The sequence below is a fragment of the Pongo abelii genome, chromosome 10 (genome assembly GCF_028885655.2).
Source record: "Pongo abelii isolate AG06213 chromosome 10, NHGRI_mPonAbe1-v2.0_pri, whole genome shotgun sequence".
NCBI lineage: Eukaryota > Metazoa > Chordata > Mammalia > Primates > Hominidae > Pongo > Pongo abelii.
Window position 1 is genome coordinate 111817592 of NC_071995.2, and position 18487 is coordinate 111836078.

Consider the following 18487-nt stretch of genomic DNA (forward strand, 5'->3'; position numbering starts at 1 on the left):
TTGAGACAAAGTCTCACTCTGTTACCCAGGCTGGAGTGCAGTGGTGCAATTATGGCCCAGTGCAACATCCACCTCTCGGGTTCAAGGAGTTCGCATGCCTTAGCCTCCTGAGTAGCTGGGATTACAGGCACCTGCCACCACGCGCAGCTAATTTTTGTATTTTTAGTAGAGATGGGGTTTCATCATGTTGGCCAGGCTGGTCTCAAACTCCTGGCCTCAGGTGATCCGCCTGCCTCAGCCTCCCAAAGTGCTGGGATTACAGGCATTAGCCACCGTGCCTGGCTAAATAAATGTGTTTATAAACAGTGGAACTCAGCTAGCAAGAATGGAAACCCATTGATTAAACCAGCCTCTGTCCCCAGACCTCCAGGGCCCTGCTGCCACCTTGCCTGCCTCCTCAAAGTCCCTGTACCCTGACACTCTGAAGTAAAATACTCACTGGATGGACTCAATGACAGAATACATTGCATGTAAAATATAAACTTTCCCTTCTTCCAGATGTATACTAATTATGCCAACACCAACAATTTTTTAAAGAACACACTTGTTCCCTACTAATTTGGATAATTCCCTTTCTCATTTATAATTCCATCTCTTGTCCCTCCATTAGGTTCTGCTGATCTTGTCTTGGGTTAACACCATACTGTTTTCATTATAGTCAGTTTAGACTACACTTTATTATCTAATGGGCCAAGTCACCCTTCCCTATTATGTTTTATGTAAAGGTACCAGTCCTCTGACCGATTAAGCAAGAGTTGTGTGCTATCAAACTATAACTGACCTTCATTGTAGAGCAACCCTGGCTCTCTGAAACCAGGTTACACAAATACCAAAGTTCCAATTTCTCTTTCACATCAGGCTTAAATGATAATCCCAGCCCCTGGATCTATCGAGAGCTCAAAAGATCCTTGGATAAGACAAATGCCAGTCCTGGTGAGTTTGCAGTCTGCTTCACTGAACTCCAGCAGAAGTTTTTTGACAACCGTCCCAGAAAACTAAAGGATTTGATCCTCTTGATAAAGCACTGGCATCTACAGGTAATTTTCCAACTGTCTATATATGGTTATCATTCATTTCCTTTTTATCAAGATAATTGACATCCAGTAAAGTGCAACAATCTTAGGTATACAGCTCAACGCATTTTTTACAGTCTTACCAGCAACACCCAAATCAACATAGGGAACATTTCGTGCACCCCAGAAGGTGCCTCAAGCCCATTGTCCCCCCAGTAATCCTCCCAAACAAACCCCTATTCTAACATCTATCACCACAGCAGATTAATTTTGCTTGATTTTAAACAAACAATGTAAGTGGGATTATATGGTACATACTTCATGTCTGCCTTCTTTGGCTCAACAGGATGTCTGAGAGACTCATTCATATGGTTGCAGGGTCTTGCTCTGCTGCCCAGGCTGGAGTGCAGTGGTGGGATCTTGGCTCACTGCAACCTCTGTCTCCTGGGCTCAAGCAATCCTCCCATCTCAGCCTCCCAAGTAGCTGGAACTACAGGAGTGTGCCACCACACCTGGCTAATTTTTGTATTTTTTGTAGAGACGAGGTTTCGCCATGTTGCCCAGGCTGGTCTTGAACTCCTGGGCTCAAGCTGTCTGCCCACCTCAGCCTCCCAAAGTGCTGGGATTACAGACATGAGCCACAGCACCCAGCCGTAGTAGCACTTTTTTTCATTGTTTTGCCATATTCCATTGTATTAATATAACACACATTTATCTGTTCTGCTGTTTTGGGTCATTTTCAAATTGGGGCAATTTTCAAATAGATGATTGGGTCATTTTCAAATTGGGGCAATTATGAATTAGGTTACTATGGATATTTTCCTACATGTCTTTTTGTGAATGTAAGCATTCATTTCTCTTGGGTAAATATGTAGCAGTAGAATGTTGTGTACATATATGAATGTTGCGTACATATATATGTTATAACATAGAATGTTGTGTACACATATATGAATGTTGTGTACATATATGTGTGTAAATATATAAAATATATATATAGTTTGTTTTTTTGTTTAACCATAGCAAATCTTGCCAAATCATTTCCAAAATCTTACCAAATTATACTCCCATCAGCAAGATGTGAGTTTCAGGCATATTATCAAACCCAACTGGGGATCTGCCCACCCAGCGCAGCAAAGCCAAACACAGACTTTGGGATTGCAGCGAGAGAGTGAGGCATTTATTGCAGGGAGCCAAGCAGGAAGAATTGGGCAGCTCATGTTTAAAAGCCAAACTCCCCAATGGCTTACAGGTAAGGGTTTTAAAGATGAGGGGACAGAGGTTACAGGCAAAGCCATAAATCAACACATGGAGGCTGTACATTGGTTTGACCTAAAAAGTTGGGACATCTCCAAGCAGGAGGGAGGAGGAGGATGGGTGGTGCAGGTCACAGGATTCAAAGACTTTCCGATTTGTGATGGGTGAAATGGGCGAAGCTTTATCTAAAAATTTCAGATCAGCAGAAAGGAACGTTGGCTCTGGCTCGTAGGTGTGACCTCCTCCAAGACCCTCAGGAAGAAATGTAGAACAAAGAACGAGGTCAGGGTTCAATCCTCAGTTTCCCCTTATCTGAGGTCTACCTGCCAGTGGATTTGCTTGGTGGGGGGCCTGAGTTTCTGAAAATCAACTCAGGGACATACGTTAAGATGTTATCTTTAGTTTCTATAGGGAACAAAAATCTTTTGACTCTAACTTCCTTGGCTATTGTTTTAAGTGACTATTACCTTTTGTTGTTGTTTTTATTTTATTGGTTTTTTTTTTTCATTGCTCCTGTAGACCCTGAACTACTATATTTTTGCTTATCAAGTTGCTCATTGACTTTTCAAGGCTAGTAAGGTGCCTGGAATTTCCCTCGAAAGAACTCCAGATTTTCCTTTATTTTCATGCTTGTGGGATGGAGGCAGTGGGTGGCCTGCAGGCGCCTAAGAGAAGTCCCTGCTCCATCCCAGTTGTTCCACATCTTTGTCAAGACTTGGTATTGTCAGTCCACTGAACTGTAGGCATTCTAGCAAAGGAGAATGACTTCCTGTAGACCTCTTGTTTCTTGATTTCAGATCCCTGACATGGTAAGAACTGGATACCCAAATGAGCTGCTACCCTTTTCTTATCCCACAGTGCCAGAAAAAAAACAAGGATTTACCCTCGCTGTCTCCGTACGCCCTGGAGCTGCTTACGGTGTATGCCTGGGAACAGGGGTGCAGAAAAGACAACTTTGACATTGCTGAAGGCGTCAGAACCGTTCTGGAGCTGATCAAACGCCAGGAGCAGCTGTGTATCTATTGGATGGTCAACTACAACTTTGAAGATGAGACCATCAGGAACATCCTGCTGCACCAGCTCCAATCAGCGAGGTGCCAAGCTTCTCACGCCCTATCCCTGTACCTCATCATCCGCATGCCAGGCATACTTCTTTGGAATGAGATCTCAGCCTTGCCCTATCAAGCCAGTGCTGGACCAGAAGAATGGCAGCCACCATGGGTGGGGAGGCAGAGGGGTCTGTCTGAAAGAGGGGAGGTCCAGCCAGTGCTTTTCACATTCCAAACCATAGTCACATTTTGTCCCCTAAACAAACACTGGAGAGACACTTCCTCTTATAGAAGGAAGGAGCTAAGAGAGAAAGGGGAGGCAGGGGCAGGAAGAGGAGACCACTTTGTTATTTTATTAATAGAATGTTTCTGTAAAGCAGCAAACCCAGGGCCAGAGGGTCTTGATGTTGTAGACAAAATCCCTCAGCAGCATGGAGGAGCCGCAGGAATCCAAATTCAAGTTGCCAGATTCCCACTCCAGGCCTCTTTCCCTAAAACAGATTTTGCCTCCCACAAGCAGCTCAACTGACTTTTTTTAATCTAATGGAATACACAGGCCGGTAATCTTGGATCCAGCTGACCCAACTAATAATGTGAGTGGAGATAAAATATGCTGGCAACGGCTGAAAAAAGAAGCTCAAACTTGGTTGACTTCTCCCAACCTGGATAATGAATTACCTGCACCATCTTGGAATGTTCTGGTAAGAGGGTTTTCCAAATACAGGGTGTTTCATGCTGCAGGAAGGTCTTCCTGACACCCAGGCTAAGTCTTATCTGCGAGTACTCTGTATTAGTTTCCTGTACTGCTGTTACAAAGTTCCACAAAACAGATGGCTTAAAGCCACAGAAATTTATTCTCTCACCATTCTGGCTATTACAAGTTCAAAATCAGGGTGTTGGCAGAGCCATGCTCTCTGCAGGCCCTAGGGAAGAATTATTCCAGGCTTCCTGCAGCTTCTGGTGATTGCCAGCAGTCCTTGGCTTGTGGCTGCATCGCTCCAGCCTCTGCCCCTGTGGTCATGTGCCCTTCTCCCTACGTGTCTTCACATCATCTTCCCTCTGTGCATTTCTGTCTTATCATCTCCTCTTCTTCTAAGAACAACAGTCATACTGAATGAGGGCCCACCATAATGACCTAATCTTCACTAGATCCCATTTGAAAAGACACTATTTCCAAGTAATGCACCTTCATCGATACTGTAGGTTGGAACCCCAGCATCTTTTAGGGGGACACAGTTCAACCCATTGCACACCATCAGGGCAATGATTGTGAAGTGCAAAATGGAACAAAGAGAAAGGGAGGTACCCACAGATGTGAGATCTCAATTTTTGCAAGAGAGAAAGCTGGTGAGCAGGTGGAGACATGAAATGGAGCATTGCTCAGAGAAGGGGGTGGCAGTCAAGCCTGTGGATGCCAGGACAGGCTCTGAGCTCCATTCAGGCAGGTGCCGGGGGCAAGAGCAAGAAATAGGGCCAAAACAAGAGAACCAATTAAGGCACCAGCTGTGAAACAGGTGCACTGGCCTTCCCCCTCCCATCCCCAAAAGGAGAAGTAAATCTATCAACACAAACTCCCCCGCATGCTCAGTGCTTATTAGAGAAAAGCCATCCAAGAAGAACCTTCCCAGGTTAGACCACTGAGCCCTCTCAGCTTTCCTGGGAACCGCACTGGAGACAACTGTATTAATTGAGGCCAAAGGGACCAACCAAATTCCACACTTCACAGACAGATTAATTTATATTCAAGTTATGGGAGGCGGAATCTATATCCCATTTGCACCAAAATTTGAAGGCTAACTGAGTACCAATCTGGCATGTAAATGAAGATGTAAATGAGTTTAGCAAACTTCACAGAGGTTGGGGAGTCTATGAATGGGGAACTTCCCTAACTGGACCCAGAAGGATCAGGACACTCTGAGCAGTCACCCCTGTGCCCACCCTAACCCGTACTTTCACTGGTCTTTGCTCTTTGACCCCAATTTTCCCGGCTTCTTCAGACAGATTTTTTCAAAAAATTATCCCCCCGACCTGACATCTTATTCTGAAGCTTTGAAACATTTAAAAAGTTAGAAAAATGATTCAATAAACTCCTATGATCCCCTCACATAGATGCAGTACCCATGTGCAACATTTGCTATGTTACAGTTTGTGTGTGCACACGTTATTATTGTTGTTGTTATAGTTGTTTTTAATCTTTTTTTAAGAGATGGGGCTACATCTCGCTACATTGGCCAGGCTGGTCTCAAACTCCTGGGCTCAAGTGATCCTCCCACCTGGCCTCCCAAAGTTCTGGGATTACAAGCGCGAGCCACCTCACCTGGCCCATTGTTATAGTTGTTGTTTATACTGAGCCCTTTGAGAGTAGACTGCTAGACATCTCTTTACCCTTAAATACTTTCATAGGGATCTCTGAAAACAAGAATATTCTCTTCAATAACCTCCATGCCATGATCAAATTCAGGAGATTAGGAGTCATATATTATTGTCCCAATACAGCCCATTGGGATGATTTCGACAATCATCCCAAGAAGGGCCTTTACAGGACATTCTTTTCCAACTCAGAAGCGCATGTGGCATTTAGTTCCAAACATCTCCTAAACCATCTTTTGATACTCACTGTGGCTGTTTTTGTTCTGCTATCCCATCAACTTCTATTTTAAGAACTGTGAGACCATCCCTGTCTCTGCAGTTGTTGAAGACAATTTAGGCCCAGGAACCACTGCATAAGGCGGTCCAAACATTGGAGGGCTCATGCACACATACACACACATACATGCATACACACACATGCACACATGCACACATGCACACACGTACATGCATACACACATGCACACACACATGCACTCACACACATGCACACACACTCACATGTATGCACACATATGTATGCACACCATGCACACATGCACACACATACATTCATACACATGCATGCACACACACACTCACACACATGCACACATGTACTCACACCATGCACACACATGCACTCACACACAGGCACACATGCATACACGTGAACTCACACCATGCACACACATGCACTCACACACATGCACTCATGCACACACATGCATGCACACCGTGCACACACATGCACTCATGCACATGCACACACATGCACTCATACCACACACACATGCACTCACACACCACAAATATTCTGCCCTGTGGAAGGGGCAGTGTTGGCAATGAATATGCCTTCAATAGGCACCGTCCTCAGCAACTATAAGGCCAACTTACAACATCTGAGAACAACCAAGGTTGGCCTTCATCTTTCAAGCTGAGTGCCCTTCCCCATCTCCAGGTGAGCTAGCTCATCTTGTCTGTTTTGCCAGCAAAAGTACAACATTTGTATAGAACAGTAATTAGTTGCCTCTTACTGCTGTTTTAAAAAAAATGCCCTAAACTTAGTGGCTTAAAACACATGAATTTGAGCCAGGCACAGTGGCTCACACCTGTAATCCCAACAATTTGGGAGGCTGAGGCGGGAGGATCGCTTGAGAACAGGAGTTTGAGACCAGCCTGAGCAACATAACAATACCCCATCGCTACAAAAATAAATAAATAAATTAGCCAGCTGCAGTGGTGTAAACCTGTAGTCCCAGCTAGTTGGGAGGCTGAGGCAGGAGGATCACTTGAGCAAGGGAGATCAAGGTTGCAGTGAGCCATGATTGTGCCACTGCATTCAGCCTGGGCGACAGAGCAAGACCCTGTCTCAAAATTACTTTTGCACCAACCAAACAATATATATATGTTTCCTCACCTTTTCAAGCTCCTTGAGGTTGTCCAAATTTCTTGGCTCATGGCCCCTTCCTCCATCTTCAAAGCCAATAGCATAGCATCTTCCAGCCCCTCTCTCTACTTCCAACATCACACCACCTCCTCCAACTCTAACCCTCCTGCCTCCCTCTTATAAGTACCCTTGTCCTTACAAACACAGTGGCCCATGCCTGTAATTACAGCACTTTGGGAGGCTGAGGTGGGAGGATTGCTTGAGACCAGGAGTTTGAGACCAGCCTGGGGAACCTAGTGAGACTCCCATCTCTACAAAAAAATAAATAAATAAATAGCTAGGCGTGGTGGCACAAACCTGTGGTCCCAGCTACTCAGGAGACTGAGGCTGGAGGATCCCTTGAGCCCAGGAATTGGAGACTGCAGTGAGCTATAATGGCACCACTGCCCTCCAGCTTGGGTGACAGAGCGAGACACTGTTTCTGAAAAAACATGGGTTAGAATCATGGGTTGGAAGGCTACCTATTGGGTTCTATGCTCACTACCTAGGTGATGGGATCATTCATACACCAAGCCTCAGCGACGTGCAATTTATCCATGTAAAAACCCACACATGTACCTCCTTGAACCTAAAGTAAAAGTGGAGAAAAATGTATTAATTAATTCAATTAAAAATTAAAATTAAGAGGAAAAAGACCCCTGTGATGACATCAGGCCAATCCAGGTAATGCAGGATAATCCTCCCATCTCTAGAGCCTTAACCACGTGTGCTTCAGAGGGAGCACGGCTGTGCCAAAACCTGGACTTTGAACTGTTGGCCTCCAGAACTGGGAGAGAATAAACTTCTGTTGTTTTAAGCCACCTAGTTGTCACTTGTTATGGCAGCCTTTGGAAACCAACACACCCGCACACGGCGTGTTTAACGCAGGCTGATACAACCTTAAGAAAGGAATGGATGTGGTCATCAGCAATCTCCAATGCCTACAGCAAATGGGAAAACAGGGAAGGACCAGAGGTGTAGGTAAAGCAAAAAGCCACAGGTCATTAGGAGGTGATGCTCCAACTGGGCATGGAAAAGGAGTTTGGAGTCAGGAACACGACAGAGCTGTCTGGACAAGGATCCAGATCTCTCCTAGGGGGAAGGAGGGGGCAACTAGGACAGTTTTTGTGTCTGTGGGGTGTCTTGTGTGCCACACCAAACTCTCAGGTGTGTTCTTGGGATGTATTTGTGCAAGGACAAAAGACGGAAAAGATGCCAGCCCGCGAGCGGGAGGGCAGTTGGGAGAGGCAGGGTAGGGGGCCCAGTACAGGCAGGAAAGGAAACCTCAGGTGGGCTTACAGCGGCCACTCACACTTGGGGTCTTGCTTCCCTCCCCAGCCTGCACCACTCTTCACGACCCCAGGCCACCTTCTGGATAAGTTCATCAAGGAGTTTCTCCAGCCCAACAAATGCTTCCTAGAGCAGATCGACAGTGCTGTTAACATCATCCGTACATTCCTTAAAGAAAACTGCTTCCGACAATCAACCGCCAAGATCCAGATTGTCCGGGTGAGCGCTGGCCTTTCTCATGTCTTGTTGGAATGATGTAATATTGGGCATTCCTGGAAGGGAAGTAAGTGGGCATTGTAGCTCTCCAGGATCCATCTACCTTCAGAAACTTGAGGAAGGGAAGCCAGGAGTTAAGGGAACTAGGACACTAGTTTTCAGGGGGCCTGTGGATAGACTGCCTAGGTCATTAACAACACAACTTTGATTCTGTATTGTTTTTCTTGGAACTGTTGGCCATCCTTGGGGCTCTTGGGCCTGGAGACACATCACTCCCATCTCTGCCTCTGTCCTCACACCTTTTCTTCTGTGTCCTCCCCTTCTCTTCTTTTCTAAGAACACTTGTCATTGGATTTAGGACCCAGCCTGATCCAGAATGATCTCATCTCCAGATCCTTAACTCAGTTACATCTGCAAAGACCCTTTTTCCAAATAAGGGCACATCCACAGGCCCCCAGAGCATGTATTTTTAGGGGTCCACCATTGAACCCACTGCAGATTCTAAGGAGCTTAGAATCTCCTTCTCCTTTGAGTGACTGGAGCCTGGCTTGCCCCATCAGCTGAGCTAGAGATTCAGAGGCTTCAGTCATTCTTGTCCATGGCTCAAAGGCCACGGGGCTGACATGTTTCTCTCTGTTTACTGGTCACACGACCAGATAAACATGTCCCCGTGGTCACAAAAAGGGAGGGAGGAAAATGTTATTATGTACGCGTAAACGTCTGCAGTGATGCCAGAACAAATCTGTGCAACTAGAGAAGAGGGGCCTGGGAAATGGCACCAATAGCCCCGGGGCAATGAATGAACTGTCTCATTGAAGGTCACTGGAGTGAAAACAGGACTGAGTTTCTGATCAGTGTTAGAATTGTCAAAGCATGTGCTTTCTCATCTCCTTCCTGAAACCCCATTCACATGATAGTCAGTGAAAAAGAAAAGGTATATGACACATCAAAGAAGAAAAGAGAGCCATCGGCAGATAAGACATTGCTTTCCATCTTCCTGAAGTTGGTTGAAGGTTTCTCTGCTAAGGCCAGAGGAAGGTGACACCTAGAGATTGTAAGGAAGGGGCTACAGTCTGGGAGGAGCCACCGAAGCCCACCTCTTAAAGACAAGGGTGGGCTGCATGAATGAAGGGGGCTGGAACAGGGATGAATTGAGGATCTGCATACAGGAAACAGAACACACCCTTTCCTCACCTCCTTAACCCATGTAATCAGGCATTTAATACCCATGGATAAAATAAAACATTTTTCTCTACAGAAACTAAATGGAGGAGAAGGAGGAGGAAGAGGAGGAGGGAGGGAAGGGAGAAGCCTTAATGGCAGAGACATAAATAGCCCACAAAGCCTAAAATATCTACTATCTGGCCCTTTGCAGAAAGTTTACCAACCCTGTACCTCAATTATGGATATTCACCCAATGATCGCCAGACCAGCAGGAGAAAACACACATCAAAGAACAGATGAGCACCTTCACCATAATGATTGCATTCCGCTCGATTTATTTCGTTACAGGAATCCAAATAAAGCTAAATATGTCTTTAGGCAAAATCTTTAGGAAATTGACCTGAGAAGCAGGTAACTTGTAACTAGCCCATCAGTTGTTCATGTATAAAAGGCAGGAGAATAATTGCCTTTGGAACTGTATTATTTAATAACTGCATTATCTATTAGTTTGTAAAAGAAAACCCTTTGCTTTGGACTCAGCCCTCACTGGACCCTAACGCAGAACTTGGCCTTGGAAACAGTGTCAGTTAGCCCAACTGGTGCCAGCCCATGGGGACACAGGACTCCTCGGTCAAGGAAATTCTGGATCTCAATCTTCCTTTCTTCCTTAGGGAGGATCAACTGCCAAAGGCACAGCTCTGAAGACTGGCTCTGATGCCGACCTCGTCGTGTTCCATAACTCGCTTAAAAGCTACACCTCCCAAAAAAATGAGCGGCACAAAATCGTCAAGGAAATCCACGAACAGCTGGAAGCCTTTTGGAGGGAGAATAAGGAGGAGCTTGAAGTCAGCTTTGAGCCTCCCAAGTGGAAGGCTCCCAGGGTGCTGAGCTTCTCTCTGAAATCCAAAGTCCTCAACGAAAGTGTCAGCTTTGATGTGCTTCCTGCCTTTAATGCACTGGGTAAGGTTCCCCAGACCTTAGCTTGGAAGTGATGGTGGACAGAAGGTGGAGGGAGAGCCACGTGACTTGATTACGGGCTCTGAAAACATGTGCCACTCATGGGTCCCTGGCCCCAGTAAGTGGCATTAGTCATGGCAGTAATACTTTACACTTGTATATGATTTTGGTCCCATTTCTCATTTCCAAGCATGGTGGTGTGTGCCTGTAATCCCAGTAATCAGGGAGACTGAGGCAGGAGAATTGCTTGAACCCGGGAGGTGGACGTTGCAGTGCGAGATTGTGCCACTGCACTCCAGCCTGGGTAACAGAGTGAGACTCCATCTGAAAACAAACAAACACACAAACAAAACAAGCAGTTGGGCTGGGCATAGAGGCTCACACCTGTAATCCCAGTATCTCGGGAGGCCGAGGCGGGAAGATTGCTTGATCCAGGAGTTCGAGACCAGCCTGGGCAACATAGTGAGACTTCATCCCAAAAATAAATAAATAAATAAATAAATAAATAAATAAACAAAATTAGCCAGGCATGGTGGCACACGCGTATAGTCCCAGATACCCAGGAGGCTGAGGTGGGAGGATTGCTTGAGCCCAGGAGATGGAGGCTGCAGTGAGCTGTGATCATGCCACTGCACTCCAGTCTGGGGCAACAGAGCAAAACTCTGTCTCAAAAAAGCAAAAAAAACAAAAACAAAAACAACAACAACAACAAGAAGCAGTGCACCAGATTTAGCCCAGGGGACCATAGTTCACAAAGTCCAGATCAGTGTTGTCCCAGAGATCTTTCTGTGATCATGAAAATGTTCTATGTCTGGGTTCTACAACTACTGAGAGCTTGACATGTGGCTACAGCAACTGAGGAACTAAATTTTTAATTTTCATTCCCTTTACTGAATGTGAGTGCACATGGCCACATTGGCTGGTGGCTGCTCTGCTAGTGTTAAGTCCAGATAATACTTTAATAATACCAGCTGCACCCGTGTAGACCACATAATTTTTTACATATCTCATTATTCTGGAGATGCTCCCTATGTCTTAGACATCAGTCTTTCAAATAAGGTAATACTATTCAGAGTAATTTCCAAGAATTAAATCATATTTGCCAAAAATGTTTTGGAATCTGTTACTTACTATGTGTATTAAAGCAGGATGTCAATCTCTCCCTCATGCCAGGTCAGCGGAGTTCTGGCTCCACACCCAGCCCCGAGGTTTATGCAGGGCTCATTGATCTGTATAAATCCTCGGACCTCCCGGGAGGAGAGTTTTCTACCTGTTTCACAGTTCTGCAGCGAAACTTCATTCGCTCCCGGCCCACCAAACTAAAGGATTTAATTCGCCTGGTGAAGCACTGGTACAAAGAGGTAAGGACAGTCCTTGTTCTGACCATGGGGTTATTATTTTTACCAGTAAGCCATGAACATTAAGCCCTGTTGCCCACAATCTCCCATGCTGAGGGCTGAGCCACTTTGGAGAATCTGCCCACTGGGTATCTTGACGACGTTCCCATCACTAACCCTATTCATTTGGGTCAGGCGTTGATGGCTTCTGCCCATCAAAGCTGCTACATGTGGTTTACTTTGCCCTCACACTGGACAAAGAATCTGCAGGAATCCAAGTGACCTTGCCTACAGAGGGTGGGTGGAAGCTGGGATTTACATGCCCACACATTGCCAATAGGACTTTTCTGCTTCCTGGTGCACACGCTGTCTCTCAGAAGGCAAGTTGAAGCTGTAGGTGGAACTGGGGCTGCATTTTCTATATACCCAGCTCACAGGAGCTTGAACAACGGGTCAGCCCCCTAAGCCCCTACTAGAAGTGATCCTCAGGCAGGTAACCCCGGATTCATGCACTGTAGGGTGCTGAGCAGCATCGCTAGTCTCTACCCAGTCTCCCCTCACTTGCACACAAAGTAGCTTCTGAATATCCTCATGACAGTAAACATCAGGCACAATATCAGCTCTTCCTGAGATGCCTCCTTTCTGTGTCCAGCTCCCTGAAACGTGAAACCAAGACCAAACTCTGTAGTTTTCATCTCAGAAAATCAGAGAGCTGGCATGGCGCGTCAGAAGACTTGGGGCTGTGGTGTGACCTTGAGTGAGTCACTCCACTTCCTGCAGCCTCTAAATCTTCAGCTAAAATGCAGGTCATGCTGCCTGGGTTGTGGGGAAGATTAGGAATGATGTGGGTAAATGCCTGGGCCCATAGCTGGCATGCAGTGGGTTTCTAGTAAACTGTAGCTATATTATTGTCCTAGGAAGGCATATATGGTCAAAAGCACAACAAAGAAACTCAAGTGTGCTGCCTACCCGCTGCCAGGTAGACTCCTGTAGGCTGTACAGTTTGGACATCCAAGCTGCAGAGTGTGAGCACGCCAGCATGACACTGTGACTCAGTTGCCTTGCTGTGGTCCCGGTGCAGCTCTCACTGAGCTCCTACGCTAACCAGTTCATCTGATGTTCCCACTCCTCCCTAGTGTGAAAGGAAACTGAAGCCAAAGGGGTCTTTGCCACCAAAGTATGCCTTGGAGCTGCTCACCATCTATGCCTGGGAGCAGGGGAGTGGAGTGCCGGATTTTGACACTGCAGAAGGTTTCCGGACAGTCCTGGAGCTGGTCACACAATATCAGCAGCTCTGCATCTTCTGGAAGGTCAATTACAACTTTGAAGATGAGACCATTAGGAAGTTCCTGCTGAGCCAATTGCAGAAAACCAGGTGCCCTCACCCTAGCCCCGTCCTTTTCTTAACCTGATTCCCTTGAACACTGTCTCAGCAACCTGGATTTTCCTCTGCTGGGGTCACGATTCATTCCTTGCACAACAGGGGGAAAGTGCTAGCCAACAGAACCTGTCACAGTCTCCAGGGTTAAAACCTAGCGGGAGCAGGAGAAAACGCTGTTCAGAAAAAATAGAGAAGGAAGTTTCAAGATACCAGGTCCCTGAGTTGCTTTCATCTAAGAGGTGTTAGAGTTGGAAGCGTGTCCCTGAGAATTAACGCTATCATTCACGGGCCGATTTATCCTGCAGGGTTTTTATTGGATTAGGGTTTATCTACTCTTTCAGACCTTCAAGAATAGCAAGAAATCGTATCCATCTGCTTAGGGCCACCAGCAAGGGACAAAAACAATGGAAACCAGAGGAAAGGAAAGAGAGAAAATAAAGGAGCATTGAAAAAGAATAGAGGAGAAGTAAGAGAGAAGGAGACCCCCGGTGGGTTGCCTACCCTGGGTTCTTGGCAACATTGTATTTGATTAAATTATGTATCATATTTTAGCTGACATAGCAAGGAGGAGATATTTAGATTATGTCTTCATTATGCCTTCATGAGTATAGCAATTAACAGCTTTCAAAACACTTTTGGCAAATACAATTTAATTCTAGGAAGTTGCTTTGGTTTTTGTTTTGGTTTTGGTTTTGGTTTTGGAGACAGAGCCTCACTCTGTCACCGAGGCTGGAGTGCAGTGGCAAAATCTCAGCTCACTGCAACCTCTGCCTCCCAGGTTCAAGCTGATTCTCCTGCCTCGGCCTCCCAAGTAGCTGTGACTACAGGTGCGCACCACCACGCCCAGCTAATTTTTGTATTTTTAGTAGAGATGGGGTTTCTCCATGTTGGCCAGGATGTTCTCGAACTCCTGGCCCTCAAGTGATCCTCCCACTTCAGCCTCCCAACGTGCTGGGATTACAGGCATGAGCCACTGCGTGCAGCCTCTAGAAAGTTACTTTGAACCCTACTAGTAAATTTGAGTTGCTGACATCTAAGCTGTAAGAACGCATTGTCTTATTGCTGAAAGTATTATAGGATGGACCCCAAATTCTGAAGTCACTGGTTTTTGGAATCTCCTAATGCCTTCTAACCTTTCATTCAGGCCTGTGATCTTGGACCCAGCCGAACCCACAGGTGACTTGGGTGGAGGGGACCGTTGGTGTTGGCATCTTCTGGCAAAAGAAGCAAAGGAATGGTTATCCTCTCTCTGCTTCAAGGATGGGACTGGAAATCCAATACCACCCTGGAAAGTGCCGGTAAAAGTCATCTAAAGGAGGCGTTGTCTGGAAATAGCCCTGTAACAGGCTTGAATCAAAGAACTTCTCCTACTGTAGCAACCTGAAATTAACTCAGACACAAATAACAGGAAACCCAGCTCACAGGAGCTTAAACAACTGGTCAGCCCCCTAAGCCCCCACTACAAGTGATCCTCAGGCAGGTAACCCCGGATTCATGCACTGTAGGGTGCTGCGCAGCATCCCTAGTCTCTACTCAGTAGATGCCACTAGCCCTCCTCTCCCAGTGACAACCAAAACTCCTCAGACATTGTCAAACGTTCCCCTGGGTTCACAGATCTTTCTGCCTTTGGCTTTTGGTTCCACCCTCTTTAGCTGTTGATTTCAGTACTCATGGCCCTGAAAGCGGCCACAGTACCTCCAGATGGGAGGTTCACGATCCAAGCAGGAAGAAGGAAAAGATACCCAAAGGTCAAGAACACAGTGATTTTATTAGAAGCTTCATCCAACAAATTTTCTTCCATTTCATTGCTCAGAAATGTCATGTGGTTACCTATAACTTGAAGGTGGCTACAAAGATGACTGTGGACGTGGGTTGCACTGGCCACCCAAGGATGTCTGCCACGCCTCTCCAAAGCCCTCCCTACCTATCAAGATATACCTGGTATATTCCACCAGGATATCCTCCCTCCAGGTATACTTGGTTCTCTCCACCAGGTTCTTTCTTTAAAGCAGGATTTCTCAACTTTGATACTTACTCACATTTGGGGCTAGACAGTTCTTTGTTTGGAGGCTGTCTTGTGCATTGTAGGATGTTGAGCAGCATCTCTGGCCTCTACCCACTAGATGCTACCCAGCTGTGACAATTAAAAGTGTCTTGAGACTTTATCATGTGTCTTCTGCCCTAGGTGAGAACCCTTGCAGTAGAGGAACCCTACACCCCAACCCTGGGTGGAATGTAGGGAAGAGGTGGCCAAGCCAACTGTGGGGTTAGCTCTAATTATTAAGATATGCATTATAAATAAGTACCAAAAAATTGTCTCTGGCAATAGTTACCTTCCCAGATACAGGTCCCCCCTTTTTCCCCCTAACTCTTTTAAGCAGTGATTGTAACTATTAGGAGACATTGCTCTCCCACGTATGTTTTTCTTTTTAGGCAATGCAGACACCAGGAAGTTGTGGAGCTAGGATCCATCCTATTGTCAATGAGATGTTCTCATCCAGAAGCCATAGAATCCTGAATAATAATTCTAGAAGAAACTTCTAGAGGTCATCTGGCAATCGCTTTTAAAGACTCTCCTCACCATGAGAAAGAGTCACTCACATCCATTCTTCCCTTGATGGTCCCTATTCCTCCTTCCCTTGCTTCTTGGACTCCTTGAAATCAATCAAGACTGCAAACCCTTTCATAAAGTCTTGCCTTGCTGAACTCCCTCTCTGCAGGCAGCCTGCCTTTAAAAATAGTTGCTGTCATCCACTTTATGTGCATCATATTTCTGTCAACTTGTATTTTTTTCTTGTATTTTTCCAATTAGCTCCTCCTTTTTCCTTCCAGTCTAAAAAAGGAATCCTCTGTGTCTTCAAAGCGAAACTCTTTACTTGCCCCTTGGTTCTCATAACTCTGTGATCTTGCTCTCGGTGCTTCCAACTCATCCACGTCCTGTCTGTTTCCTCTGTATACAAAACCCTTCCTGCCCCTGCTGACACAGACGTCTTCTATGCCAGCAGCCAGCCAACCCTTTCATTAGAACTTCAAGCTCTCCAAAGGCTCAGATTATAACTGTTGCCATATTTATATGAGGCTGTTGTCTTTTCCTTCTGAGCCTGCCTTTCTCCCCCCACCCAGGAGTATCATCTTGCCAAATCAAAAGATTTTTTCCTTGGGCTTTAGCCTTAAAGATACTTGAAGGTCTAGGTGCTTTAACCTCACATACCCTCACTTAAACTTTTATCACTGTTGCATATACCAGTTGTGATACAATAAAGAATGTATCTGGCTTCTGTGCCTAGTTCCTAGCACACAGCTTCAAAAATTCCAGAGTTTCCTGGTAGGAGTGTCTTTTGTATTCATAACAAGTCCTTTTCACCCATCCCTGGGTTTATGGTAACAAGGTTACCCATGGTGGGCCCTTAGTTTCAAGGGAGGAGTTGGCCAAGCCAGAAAGACCAAGCATGTGGTTAAAGCATTGGAATTTTCAGCCCCATCCCACCCCCAATCTCCAAGGAGGTGATGGGGCTGGAAATTGAGTTCAATTGTAACATGGCCAGTGATTTAAGCAGTGATGCCTATGTAAAGAAACCGCAATAAAAACTCTGGACAGTGAGGCTTGGGGAGCTTCCTGGTTGGTGAACATTCCAATATACTAGGAAGGTAGTGCATCCTGATTCCACAGGGACAAAGGCTCCTGAGCTCTGGGCCGTTTCAGTGCTTGCCACCCTACATACTCTTTGTCTGGCTCTTCATTTGTATTCTTTATAATAAAATGGTGATTTTAAGTAGAGCATTTTCCTGAGTTCTATGAGTCATTCTGCAAATTATCAAAACTGAAGGAAAGTCATGGAAACTCCCAAGTTTGTAACCCAGTCGGACAGAGGTGTGGGTAGCCTGGGGACCCCATGTATGGCTGGAGTCTGAAAGAAGGGTGGACTTGGTGAGGACCTTGCTCTTTAAATTGTGGGATCTACACAAATTCCAGGTAGTCAGTGCCAGATTTGACTTAAATTGCAGGACAGTCAGCTGGTGTCACAGATTAGGTGTTGGAATGCACCACTACTCTTGTCCAGGATGCAGGCAAAAGAAATATATATGAAGATGTTGAAAAATGGAAGAATACAGGAAACAAGCATGAGAAGAAAAAGCAAAAATACTTTTTAAAAACTTTTTTAAATAATAAAAAACATTTAATGAAAGAATGACCACTTTAAGTACACATCTACTCAATCTACAACTAGTTACCAGGGCCTTCTGGATGCCCAAACTTGCACTAGATACATAGGCAGGAAACAAGGAAGAGGAAACTGTGAGACGCTGCCCCCATCCTCACAGGGCTTGGCTGGAGGAACTGGAACACATAGCCCTAAATCCCTTAAAGAAAAATGAAGGGCCGAGCTTGATGGCTCACACCGGTAATCCCAGCACTTTGGGAGGCCGAGGCAGGCGGATCACTTGAGATTAGGAGTTTGAGACCAGCCTGGACAACATGATGAAACTCCACCTCTATTAAAACTACAAAAAATTAGCTGGGCATGGTTGCAGACACCTGTAATCCCAGCTACCCAGGAGGCTGAGACAGGAGAATTACTTGAGCCTGGGAAGCGGAGGTTGCAGTGAGCCGAGATCGCACCATTGTACTCCAGCCTGGGAAACAAAGCGAGGCTCCATCTCAAAAAAAAAAGAAAAGAAAAGAAAAATGAAGGGCAGTTTACCACACGTGCCAAGTGAGATGTATATGATGAGAAAGACCATAAAGAAAAAGGTGAGCTGCTCAAAGCCATACAAAGGCAGAACGGGACCATTTCAGTTTTTCTCATCAATGTCTTCTCAGCACTCAGTAGACATTTAAATTCATTAAGAGCAAAGAGAATAAAATGTTCACAGTAATCAAGAAACATGCAGTCATGGATCACTACTGGAAGTAGCTAGGGCACCAATTCTTTCTCAGAAAATTGGCAACAAATGGCCCTGAATAGGCAATAATTAAACCCAGCCTCTCTTATACAAACTGTATTTCAGGATTAAAACAGCAGCCATAACTGACGAGGAAATTT

General features: G+C 45.6%; 1 protein-coding gene across 1 annotated transcript in view; it reads left to right on the forward strand.

Annotated features, from left to right (window-relative positions):
* OAS2 (2'-5'-oligoadenylate synthetase 2) overlaps positions 1-17223 on the forward strand; it is a 33209-nt gene extending 15986 nt beyond the window's left edge. Inside the window, exons 3-11 of the mRNA XM_024256696.3 lie at positions 859-1037; positions 3129-3364; positions 3876-4020; positions 8436-8606; positions 10439-10727; positions 11898-12085; positions 13198-13436; positions 14587-14740; positions 15876-17223. Of these exons, the coding sequence (XP_024112464.2) occupies positions 859-1037; positions 3129-3364; positions 3876-4020; positions 8436-8606; positions 10439-10727; positions 11898-12085; positions 13198-13436; positions 14587-14740; positions 15876-15986 (1712 nt within the window). The 3' untranslated portion in view covers positions 15987-17223. The remainder of the gene's footprint in view (positions 1-858; positions 1038-3128; positions 3365-3875; positions 4021-8435; positions 8607-10438; positions 10728-11897; positions 12086-13197; positions 13437-14586; positions 14741-15875) is intronic.
* Positions 17224-18487: the final 1264 nt, after the last annotated feature.